The sequence below is a fragment of the Peromyscus eremicus genome, chromosome 6, assembly GCF_949786415.1.
Source record: "Peromyscus eremicus chromosome 6, PerEre_H2_v1, whole genome shotgun sequence".
Lineage (NCBI taxonomy): Eukaryota > Metazoa > Chordata > Mammalia > Rodentia > Cricetidae > Peromyscus > Peromyscus eremicus.
This window is the reverse complement of record NC_081421.1, coordinates 65902836-65915682: the sequence shown is the minus strand read 5'-3', so window position 1 is coordinate 65915682 and position 12847 is coordinate 65902836. Positions and strand designations below refer to the sequence as shown.

The following is a 12847-nucleotide window of genomic DNA, read 5'->3' as shown; positions in this document are numbered from 1 at the left end:
AAGAGCAGAGGTGTCCTGGGGCAGGGGAGCAAGAAAGAAGGGAGGTGGGGAGGGCTGAGGAGGGAGGAAGAGGGGAGGTGGGGGAGGGCTGAGGAGAGAGGAAGAGGGGAGGTGGGGAGGGCTGAGGAGGGAGGAAGAGGGGAGGTGGGGGAGGGCTGTGGAGAGAGGAAGAGGGGAGGTGGGGGAGGGCTGAGGAGGGAGGAAGAGGGGAGGTGGGGAGGGCTGAGGAGGGAGGAAGAGGGGAGGTGGGGAGGGCTGAGGAGGGAGGAAGAGGGGAGGTGGGGAGGGCTGAGGAGGGAGGAAGAGGGGAGGTGGGGGAGGGCTGAGGAGAGAGGAAGAGGGGAGGTGGGGGAGGGCTGTGGAGAGAGGAAGAGGGGAGGTGGGGGAGGGCTGAGGAGGGAGGAAGAGGGGAGGTGGGGGAGGGCTGAGGAGAGAGGAAGAGGGGGGTAGTGGAGGGCTGGAGGCCTGAGTCATGCTGATGCACAGACTTTATCTCATTGGTGCTAGGAGTTGATTTGTGTCGAAGCTGTGAAATGCTTGTCTTTTACTGACCCCACCAAAACCACTGTCTCTAGACTTTGTCCAACCTAGTGTCTTCTCTGGTTTTATTAAATAAACGGCAGTGTCCACTCATTTCCAGAGAACAAGCGGCTGCTTCCTGGGCTGTGGGCCATGCTGTTCCACTGCTTATAAAATCAGGAACCCTCATTTTTGGACCCAAATTCTTCCCTGACTCTATGCTGAACCTGTAGGGCCCAGAGTTGAGTGCACAGTAGACAATAAAAACATGAAATGAATAGATGGGTCCTGGGCTCAGAATTCTATTATAGTCTCTCTCATGAGGTCTGCAGGTCTGCTCTCCATCAAGACCTCCTCTTGCTCTTTTGTTACTCCCAGATTCCCAGGTCTTGGTGTCCCACTCAGGCACTTTATTGGTGACCCGTCTGTTTTCACTCCACTCGGGTAAGTTAACTGGAGTAGAGGTTCTGTTGTGCTTTTGAAGTGGGGGTGCTTCTGAACCTCTGAATCTGGTTGTATAGCCTCTGTCAGAAGGCAAGCTCTGACCCTACTTCTGTCCAGCCTGTGGCACACCGTGAGAGGCTGCACAGAGCTGTGGGAACTTTGCATGATGTCATTCACATCTAGGGTGTGACATCTCTCAGGCTGCCACAGGTTTGCATAGCTCTCCCTCATCCTGGGCTGCCCTTCCCATCTACAGCCTGCTAATCATCCTGCCTCTTGTGATTTCCTTATAAACTTTAAGGCCAGAGCTATAGCTCCTACTTCAATGGATGTTTTCATATTTAGACTATGTCAGTAGATGTCTAATATTAAACTCCTTTCAGGTTTTTTGATCATTAAACTTTGAGCGAACTCTTTTTTAAATTCATTGAATGCACAAAGTTAACTGTAGTGCCCCCTTTGCCTTGTCTCAAAAATCAGATTTCTTCTCATTAGCAATTTGGTTAGAGTTGGGGGTCTGTGGCATTTCTCTGGTGCTCAGAGTGAGGTGCTCTCTTGTTCACTTGCAAGAACATTATTTCAGCCCCAGAAACACCTTAACTTCACAATGTAGGTGACGGCAGGTCTGCATTGAGGCTGTAGCTCCCAAGTATTGGAGTTGGAATAGTGTAGAGTCTCAAAATTGCCTTTTAAATTGTCCTATTTATTCTAATGGCAACATTTCTCCTTATCTTTTCCCTAAAATTCCCCTTTTGCACACTCCAGTCATCTCACAGACTAAACTCCAAATCTCTGGCTGCATCAACTCTTCTTGGCCTTATAAAACAATTATTTAAGATTTTCTCCTTTTCTTTGGATCTTCATACAATAATTGTGTTAGCCACCCCTCTATCATTTTTCTTCCTTGACCTTGTGTGTGTGTGTGTGTGTGTGTGTGTGTATGTATGTATGTATGTATCTACGTACGCATGTATTCAGTTTCTTTTGCTGGGATCAGAACGGGGGCCTCACACATGTATACCCACCAGGGAAACCTTCTCCCTGAGCTTCAGCACCAGCCCCTAAAGCTCTGCATTCAGCTCATCCTCTGCCTCACGTCTATGCCTTTGCCTCATGAGTCTGACTCCTTTGTAATGAGGACCTTAAAAACAGTTCGTCCAAACAAGTATCATATCTCAGGTTAGATGTTTCCGGGTTAGATCAGGGTCCTGTCATGTTTCAGAAGAAAAAGCAGTCTTTCAGAGATTTGAGAGCACCAGCCACCAGCCTAGAGCCTTTCCTCCCTCTTGCCCCATGGTAAGACTCTCTGCAGCCCTTCCAGAAGCAGGCAGGAGCGGGAGCTGCTATTACTTCCCATGCACAGCTAAGGATTTGCCCTGGAGATGGTGTGATAGTCAAGGAGCTAAGGATTCTGGGACATACCCACAGAAGTTCAAGAGCGGTACAGAATGGAATGACTCATGAGATCCAAGCACGATCAGCTTTATTATTGAGTTAGGTATGTATAGGACATACGCAGTCTTCAGCTGGGGCAGGTGTGGGGACTGTGGCTTCCTGGACAGCAGACAGAAGGAGAAGTCCATAGGAGAGTTGGAACCCTGGACAGGAGGAGCCAGCAGGGCCTTCGGGAATGGACAGATCAGGCTGTGGTTTCCTTGGCGCTTGGGATTCCTGTTTCCTCCAAACTCTCTTGTCTCAGCCACAGGATCCAGGTCAGCAGCAGCCTCCAGAGCTGTGGCCACAGCCTGAGCCCCCCGACTGCTGGCCACTGCCACGGTCACAGGAACTGGAGCTCCTGCGCCTGCATCTGTGGGACCTGCGCCTGTGGTGGCTCAGGAAGCAGCCTCCCTCAGAGCTGGGGACACTGCAGCCCCCAGAGCTTGTGGCACAACAGGAGGAGGCTGCAGGCAGACACTGTGCTGTGCTCTTTGGGGGGCACTTGGGGGAGGGGCACTCGGGAGGAGGCTGGCACTGCTTCTGGTTCTGCTGGCAGGACATCTTGGCAGGAGTCAGTCAGCCTGGGGAAGCAAAGAAAATGTCTTTAGGCCCCTTGGGAATAGTTCTATAAAGCCCTGCTCCTAAGACCTGCTGCTCCCTGAGCTGTGATCTTTACAAAGGCAAAGGGTAACTGGTCTCCCTGACCTGCAAGACATTGTCTTCTTCTTTGCCCTGCTGGCAGGTGGGAATGCTGATACTTCTAACTAGCTCTCTGCTCAGCTGGATCGAATGCAGGTGATGGGAAAATGACTCTTGGAGAGTTCTCTGGGCAGATGCAGACCTCTCAGGAGAGTGGAGGGGATGCTGGGAGCCAGGACTCTGGTGTGTCACAGGCTCTGAGGCACCCACAGAAGCTCCTGTCTGAGTTCTCCTCCCTGTCCCTTGTCCCCTGGCAGGTCCTCTTCCTGCTGCCTTCTCATTAGACACCTCTGCTTCCTTTTTCCCAGTCAAATCCACCATGTCTTCCCTGTACATCCCAAGATGAGGCCCTGTTCCAAGTCTGGTACTCACCGGATACAGCAAAGTCTGGAGGAGAAGGCTGTGCTGAAGAGGCTGTGGTTGTATGGCACAGGGTAGCAGCCCTTTTATCCTTGGCAGGGCTGTGATACACAGCCCAAGCATGCTGCTGTTTTCACAATCAGGGGAGGTGACAGAGCCAGGACCATTCACTCATAATCTTCCTGTATTCTTACTACAGTTGCCATCAGTAGGGAATCAGGAAGATTTGATGTCTGTTTGACTTCTTCCTCAGGCCTGCTTGGTCGAGGGTGGGGGTGGGGGGCTGCTCTGCCACCTTTACCATATTTACTCCCTTCATATTCTTTAATACAGTCTCTGTGCTGTGGTCTTTTCTGAAATGAAGCCATAACATGGCTTAGTATAGTGCTTTCTGTTCTTAGGTAGATCATGATCTATTGGGAAAGAGGTAAAAATATTAATATCACACATGTAAATAGAGTCAAATATCACATGCCAAATGTTTTAATCTACCTATGTGTTATGTTGTCAGTCTTTAGTGCATGGTCTTTGGTGTGAAACTTACTTTACCCTACATGTAAACTGGAGTATCCTGCCATATCTGGATATAGCCAGTGATCATCCTCTTGAGCTCTGGTGATGAGAAGAGTAGGTGAAAAATGTCAAAGCAGATCCAAGACCTTGTCTAGATGACAGGGATCCCTAAGAAGATCTCATGGCACCCAGAAGTCTAATCATAGTGTTTCTGGGTAAGAGAGAGGTTAAGCTGAATTGACATTTGTTTGATGAGAACAACTTAGTAAAATTTATAATATACAAGACTGATCTACTTAAATAGGCTGGGGGCTTTCCTTATTAGAGTTTACCAATTTGTTACCTACAGTTTCAAAGAAAACACAGCTATCAAGAACATGACCAACAGGGCTGGAGAAATGGCTCATCAGTTAAGAGCACTTGTTGCTCTTGCAGAGGGCCTAGTTTGGTTCCCAGCACCCACATGGATGTTTACAACTCTTTGCAGCTCCAGGTCCAGGAGGTCCAATGCCCTCTCTGACCTCCATGGTCATAAAACACGTATGTGGCATACAGGCATACATGGCAGACACTCACACACAAAACAAAATAAACCACAAAAAATAACGTGATCAAAATTTAATATTGTATTTAAATTATATTTTAATTCATGTAACATATTTATATTTTTGGACAGAGATAAGGGTTCCTGGATTATTTATGACTGGTTACGATCCTTACAAAATGTACAGGGTTATATGTGAGACACTCTAGAGGAAGTATTTTTCCAATGGCTTACTCTCCTGTGACTATTAGAGACTAAATGACTGGTTATTTGCTGTTAGAGGAAAAAAAAGTTTTCTTAAAAGGATTTCTCTCTCTCTCTCTCTCTCTCTCTCTCTCTCTCTCTCTCTCTCCTTTTCTCATTTGAAGTCCTCTTCTTTGACACCAATGTCAGTAGCTTTTTCTTCAGAGACTTGTGAGGCAATATATATCCTCACTAAAGGAAACAGCCGCTCAGGATGCTAAGGGGAGAGCTAGGGACCCTCACCCCCAGTTTCTCAATGGCCACATCACTAGCATTGTTTGATGTCCCCAGACTGTATCATGCCAGGAGAAGCTGCTCACAAGGAAGGATAACATCTGTCTTCCTGGCCTACCACTCGGCAATGCTGTGGGTAAATGTGGGATGGTGAAACACATGGCTTCTCACTGGCCAGCTTTGCTGATGGTGCCAGTCTTGGGGAAACGCACTTTTAGAAGAAGGGCATATTCTAATGAGCAGCTACTGTCGGGGAATCCTGGGCTACATACAAAGCCCAGCTGCTTTCTGCTCTAAGATCCTGGTGTGAGAGGACCACCCACTGTCTTCCGTAAGCTTAGCATTTGGCTTGAGCTTCTGTTGTTAAATGAATATCTGCTCTCCCTCAAATTCATGTGGAATTTCTAACCCCTAATTTTGTGGTATTAAAAGCGTGAGCCCTACCAAAAAAAAAAAAAAAAAAAAAAAAACCGGGCGGTGGTGGCGCACGCCTTTAATCCCAGCACACGGGAGGCAGAGCCAGGCAGATCTCTGTGAGTTCGAGGCCAGCCTGGTCTACAAAGTGAGTTCCAGGAAAGGTGCAAAGCTACACAGAGAAACCCTGTCTCGAAAAACCAAAAAAAAAAAAAAAAAAAAAAAAAAAAAAAAAAAAAAAAAGCGTGAGCCCTAGAGAGCAATTTAAGAATGTTGTGAGAAAAACATTTAGCTGTTTTGATGCCATCCATTACAGCAGACTTAACGAGCTAAGAAAGCCCCCAGCTTTCCGCATGACTGTCTTGAGGAACACCCCTTTTTCTTGAAGACTCCAGCTTTCTAGCTGTTGTAGATACCCTTCTCACTTAAGCCATGCAGTTCTTTATATTTTAAGTTAAACACATTTTATGGAGCATGACCCATGAGCCAGGCAGCATGGATGGCACCGTAAATGCAGTCTGGAACAAGGGAGCAGTTTATACAGGACCAATACCAAGGCAATAAGGATATTGGTGTCCAGAGCTAGGGCTCTCTCTTCTCTGAATTGTGTAACAAGACTGGGGCTTCAGATACTCAGTAGAAGTGAACACTGGTTTTATCTATTTTGTGATTCTTCAGAAGCAAGGACAATCATCATTTTTGACCAGATGGGTAAAAATCTTAAGTTAGCTGGGAACAACACTTGAAAAGTAACCCTGCTCACACTTTGTCAAGTTTTACATCAAAGCATTCAGAAACTATCAGCAAGGAATCTTCCCGTGAAACACAAGCCATATTATGTTGAGTTTCCAGATGTTCTGTCCCTACCTGCCTGTGGAATCTTTTATCCAGAAGAAGGAACTTCCCCGCCCCACAAATGCAAAGGATATGAGAACTACACCACAGGGTTCCTGTTGGGAGAGGTGCCATCTCAGGGAGAATGGGCATCTTGTGATTCAGAGAAGGTGGCAGCAACTCAGAGCCTGGTCCAGATGGATGGCTCCTGATTTACTAATGCTCATGGGTGCTACGAGGTAGGCCTGCAACCTTTCAGGCTTATCTTCTTGGTGCGTTCTGCTCAGAGCATGTAACTTATAAGTCAGTGGTGACTCTCTCCTTCCAACTGAGCAGAACTAATTGCCAATTCAAGATTTTCTTGTTACCATAATGAGGTTTACTTGATGACACTTATTTGAGTCACACTCATGTAAAATTGGAGGAGATGGACAATAAATACCATAACTGTTGTTACATGTCAGAAAATCCACCTTTATAAGGTGTGCAAGCTTTTGGTAGAGTTAGGATACTCAAAAGGTACAATTATCATCACCAATTTCATAACAATTTTCATACTATCAGATAAAGCTCATGTCCACTATCACCTGCATTCCCAATTGCCTGTTGCCCCATACAACACTGTGTAAATGCAACGATTCAAGAACAAGAGCCTTTTGTTCTGGTCTTTTTCACTTAGCGTATTTTTAAAACCCCTTTCAGTCATTTATTAAAAGTTCTTACTGCCGGGCGGTGGTGGCGCACGCCTTTAAACCCAGCACTCGGGAGGCAGAGCCAGGCAGATCTCTGTGAGTTCGAGGCCAGCCTGGGCTACCAAGTGAGTCCCAGGAAAGGCGCAAAGCTACACAGAGAAACCTTGTCTCGAAAAACCAAAAAAAAAAAAAAAAAAAAAGTTCTTCCTAAAAGGGGAACTGGAAAGATGACTCAGCGGATAAGAACACTGGCTACTCTTGCAGAGCACCTGGATTCCATTCCCAGCACCCACATGGTGGCTCACAACAGCCTGTAAGTCTGGTTCCTGTTCTGGCCTCTGCAGGAACCAGGCATGTAAGTGGTGAATAGACATACACAGGCCAAACACCCATACACAGAAAATAAAAATTCAAAAAAGTTTTAAAAAGCAGTTTCTAAAAGGGCTGTTCAATGTTGAGATGAAGTTGCCTGGGTAATACTTTTATCATCTGCTTTCAGAGTTGTTCCTGTTGTATAATCGTTCCTTCCACGGTCCAATAGTGAACATTTGGGCTACATCTTGTGGATGGTATGGAACGCCACCTTTACGGTTTCCTTTTAATCGTCCGTTAAAGGCTTCATTTGCTCTTCTTTCTTCAGTGTCTGAGCAGTGGAAGTTAGGGTGCTGGTGTGAGATTTGCTTCCTTTTTAATGTAGTAGTCGCAGCTATAATTTTGCTTTGAGTGTTCTGTCAGCTGTAGTCCATGAATTTTGACATGGTGTTTTTTCCCATTATTCTCAAAATTAAAAAAAGAATGTGTCTTGTGATTTTACTCTCTAATTTATTGGTTATTTAGAAGTATGGTTTTGCTTTATGAATATTTCTGAAATTTTTTGTTTTTCATTTTGAGACAGAACACACTCAATTATCAGGGCTGGTTTTCAATGTGCAGTTTTCACATCTCCCCTTCCCAAATAGCTGAGGCTCCAGACATGCCCCAAGGGCAGACATGCACCACAGGCAGACATGGACCACCAGCACACCTCACAGGTCTGTCTTCTTTCTGCTTCTGAGCTGTAGCTTCACTCTTACTGAGGTTGGAGGAGACACACTGTGTGATCTTTTAAAAATCTAGTTATACTTCTTTTTGGAGCAAAATTAATTTTTACTGTAGAATGTTCCACAGGCACTTGAAAACATTTGTGATATACAACAACCAAAGGTTGGTCTAATTGCCTTAGAGTGTGTTGTTAAAGATTTTGTGTCCTTGGTCTTCTGCCTCCTTTTGTTTGTAAACAGTGGACTCAAAGTTTCAGAGATGGCATTGAAATATGTAGCTGTGAGTTGTCCATTTCTCCTTCCAGTTTTGTTCATCTTGGGTCAAGAACTTTTGGACCTTGTTTTATTAGGTTATATGTACATTTATTTAACTGATTGATGCCTTTATAATTAAGACTGTCTTTGTATCTAGTATTTATTTTGACTGATGCCAACATAGTCATTTTAGCTGCCTTGTTTTCTATGTATAGTATGTATTTTTATGCTCTTTACTTTCATCTTGGCAGGGTAGTTCGAGATAGGGTTTCTTTGTGTAGCGCTGGCTGTCCTGGAACTCACTCTGTAGACCAGATTGGTCTCAGAGAGATCCACCTGCCTCTGTCTCCCAAGTGCTGGGACTGAAAGTGTGCATCACCTCTGTGCCCCCCTGCTCTTTACTTCTTTAAATATAAGTGTCTTTTATAGACAGCTTTCAGTTGGATCACGCTATTTTGCCTGTCAGACCTTTTTATTTGAGTAGTTAATAAATTCACACTGGACACAATTATTCTAAGATAGAGTTTACATCAGTAATGTTTGCCTGTGTTCTTGCATCATTCCTCTATCCCTAAGACTTCTTTGGTGTTTAGTGAGTAATTTTTAGAGTACCCTTAAGTTCTCATATCATGCTTTGATACACACACACACACACACACACACACACACACACACACTCGTATTTCCTTTGAAATGACTGTTACTTCCTTATGTCAATTTAATTAAAATCAATACAACTTGATTTTTGATAGTATAAAAATATGGCTTCTAAATAGCTTTCTTCCTTTTCCCTCCTGTGTGCTGTATTACACAAATCACATCTTTATTCTTTATAAGGTTATCATCATAGCTTTATAATTACTGCTTTATGCAGTTACCCTTTAGCTTAAATAGTGCAGGCCTTCTAGAAACAGATTGTCTTAATTTTTTATGCCAAAGCTGTACTGCTGGGTGTTGAGTAGCAGTTTCTGTGATGATTGAAACACCCTATCCTGCAGAGAAGATCCTGAAGACAGAAGGCAAAGAACTCAAAATAGCTTCAGGAAGTTCCTGAAACTGACCAGATTCACTAGTCCTCCCTCCCAGAGTAAACAATAAAGACCTCTGAGAGTCACTCCCAGACAAGCTGCTAAGAAGCCTCTCAGACTAGCCAAGCAGCCTGAAAGAAGCAGAAACCAGCTACTCTGCCTAGAAATGGCTCAGACCAACTGAACCACCTGGAAAGGATGATCTCCGGTCTTGTGACCTGCCTGCAGGGTGGGCAGTGTGCTCCAGGTTCCTAGATTTTATGAGAGTCACTCATGCTGGGGTGGACTTCGGTGATACAGCTGTTTTTGAGTCGTTTCTGTTCCTGTAAGTGACCCCTCTCCCATATTCCTGTAAGTAACCCCAATAAAACTCACTGGCTCACCAAGGTAGGTTTTGGTAGTATCTGTATTTTCATCTGTTTTGGACTTCCTTTCTGGGGTGAGTAAGGGTGTGAAGGGGTGTGAAATAGAGGTTCAAAAAGGGGATTCCTGGGTGTACTGTCCTCTAGTCCCCAGATGGAAACTTCCTCGGTTACTAGTCTCTGACCAATCAGGAGCTGGCCGCCTTCTCTCATAGCCAGTCCTGCCATCCTCTCCTAAAGCTCTTATCCTCAGCTCCTCACATATCTGTAACACCCAGAGACCCAAGAACTTTTGCCTAGAACTGACATGAGGACCCCTTAGTGACAGATGCTTGGCACTCAAAGTATCTATATGAAAGATTGGGGAAAGATTCAGGAGTCAGAGTTCAGGCTGCCAGACCTCATCAGCAGATCCGGTCGGTGTTCTTGTTCCTAGGCTCAAGGTCTGGTGGAAGAAAGATAGATTTTCCCTAAGAAGTTCTTTAAGGCTATCCAAGTATTTGTTTCTTAACCTCACTGTGGGCTTGTTTTTTCACCTCTCTTTTTCCTTTTCTTTTAAAACAACTTCTTTTTTTATTTTTTAAAGTTTTATATATATGTATGTATGTATGTGTACCATGTATATGCAGTGTCCATAGAGTCCAGAAGAGAATGTCAGATCCCCTGGAGCTGGAGTTACAAATAGTTGTGAACCACCCTGTGGGTGCTGGGAATCAAACCTGGATCATATAGAAGGGCAGACAGTGCTCTTAACTGTTGAGCTACCGCTCCGGCCCTGATTTTCTGTATTTAAAAAATAATGCTTGCTTTGACAGCACATATATTAAAACTGGAATGATACAGTGATTATCATGGCCTCTGTGAAAGAATGACACACAAATTTGCGAAGAGTTCCATACTTAAAGAAAAATAATCAAACATGAAATATGATCCAATGGCTGAGGGGTTACCAACTGGATCAGGCCCTCTGAGTGGGTGAGACAGTTGTTTGGCCTGATCTGTTTGGGAGGCATCCAGGCAGTGGGACCAGGTCCTGTGCTCATTGCATGAGTTGGCTGTTTGAAACCTGGGGTCTATGCAGGGTCGCTTGGCTCGGCCTGGGAGGAGGGGACTGGACTGACCTGGACTGAGTCTACCAAGTTGATCTCAGTCTGCGGGGAAGGCTTTGCCCTGGAGGAGATGGGAATGGGGGGCGGGCTGGGGGAAGGTGAGGGGGGCGGGAGGGGGAAGAACAAGGGAATCCATGGCTGATATGTAGAACTGAATTGTATTGCAAAATAAAAATTAAAAAAAAATCAGAACAAGCCAAAACAAAAGCTTTTCTCTGTAAACCTTAATTGTTATTTTTTAATAATATTAGTCTTCAAACAATGTATCATTTGAATATATTATAAATAATTTGAAAACAAACTTTAAATTTGCAACGTAGAAAGCACTATATAAAATATTGTGTTCTTATTAATATGATATCTGAGTAATGTTAACATAAACAATTTAGGTCATATAATAAAAAGTTAAAACAAAAAACAAACAAAAAAAATCAAGCTAATATTGCAAACCAGACACAGTGATAGACATATAAGCCATGAGATGATAAAGGCATCCAACCACAAACACATATGGCACAGTCCTGGTTGGGTAACTTGCTGTGTAACGGGACAGACAGACAGGTAGTTAAGTCAGTGCATCAGGTGACAGGCTCACTGATGACCACCTGAGGAGTCATCAAGGCCTAGGCAAGAGTTCACAGGTATCAGTCTTGTGTTGCCTCGTGTGTTGTGATGTTGTCATTTAATGTCACTTGGGAGTGGCTGAGATGAGGTGGGCCGCCTGTCAGAACTGACAGTGTTGGGCATGCAGCAGGAACAGTGGGATGGGGAGCTCCACCCTTGCCAAAGGGATAGCTGGTTCTGGGGCACTGAGAGTAAAGCATTAAACTCAGGAAGCAGGGAGGTCCTCAGAGAGCAGATAGCACACATAAAGCTCATACCTGAGAGCAAAATGTAATATACAGTAAAAGCCAGAATGATATGCGCAGTAAAAATTCTGGTTGGGCCGGGCGGTCGTGGCGCACGCCTTTAATCCCAGCACTCGGGAGGCAGAGCCAGGCGGATCTCTGTGAGTTTGAGGCCAGCCTGGGCTACCAAGTGAGTTCCAGGAAAAGGTGCAAAGCTACACAGAGAAACCTTGTCTCGAAAAAAACCAAAAAAAAAAAAAAAAAAATCCTGGTTGGGCACCAAGTATTCCTGGCTTTACCTCCTGATTTCTATCGGTGACGACTGTCTTAAGGTATGGGTGTTTGGGAAGAGAAAAGGCTACTGTGTGGTGAAAGCACAGTGGAGTACAGATGTCAGAATCAAGACCCAAACTTCATCTGCTGATCCATTTGTGAGTCTGCCACTTTATGTCTCAAGGTTTCAGACATAAGTCATAAAAGGAACTGAATCATTTAGGTTGGGATACCCAGGGGAAGTCGGCTGAAAGGTGAACTATAAAATAATAGGAGGTGATTAGTGACAAACACGGCAGTGACTTTGTGTACACCTGACATAGTGCAGGTGATGCAATGTAGTCACACCCCTGGAAGGTGCATTTAAATTAGCCTTGTCAAATTTTCCTGTTAACACTAGAGATACATTTCCTTCTGATGCTTAACCAGACACGTGGAACGTGAATTACAGCCACTAACTAACACAGTGGTTTTTGGTCTCCACTTTCTGGTGGAATGGTTTTGTCCACTGGTTCTGGGTTCATGGTTCTCGATTCACACAAGATCATATACACATGGTGGCATCTCTTAGTCCACTGTTGTGGGATGTTTGTTTACACTGTGTGAGGATGTGTCATTGTAATTGGTTTAATAAAAAGCTGAATGGCCAATAGCTAGGCAGGGGAGGTTATGGGGGACTTCTGGGCAGAGAGAGGAACTCAGAGGGTTAGTATTTAGACATGTAAGAGATGCTAGTGAGATGTGGAACAAGTCAGATGTACAAAGTGGGAGAGAGGTAAAAGATACATGGTAGAACGTAGATTAATAGAAACAGGTTAATTTAGGTTATGAGCTAGTTGGGAACAAGCCTAAGCTAAAGGCCAAGTTTTTTTACATAATGGGTAAGTCTGCAGTCCACCTTATCATTCTGAACAGCTTTGGGTCATATTTTGTAAAAAACTTGACAACATTGCTGGCCCATGATGGAGTGATACCCAGCAGTTTCTCCAGCAGTGAGTT

The 12847-nt window shown here is 44.7% G+C and overlaps 1 protein-coding gene and 1 pseudogene across 1 annotated transcript; one reads left to right on the top strand and one right to left on the bottom strand.

Moving 5' to 3' along the window:
* Positions 1-2637: 2637 nt before the first annotated feature.
* Positions 2638-2961, bottom strand: LOC131912551 (late cornified envelope protein 3D-like). The gene has a single exon (XM_059264854.1). The coding sequence runs from the start codon at positions 2959-2961 to the stop codon at positions 2677-2679; it is 285 nt and encodes a 94-aa protein (XP_059120837.1). The 3' UTR covers positions 2638-2676.
* Positions 2962-10421: 7460 nt separating this feature from the next.
* LOC131913902 (U6 spliceosomal RNA) lies at positions 10422-10521 on the top strand (annotated as a pseudogene).
* Positions 10522-12847: the final 2326 nt, after the last annotated feature.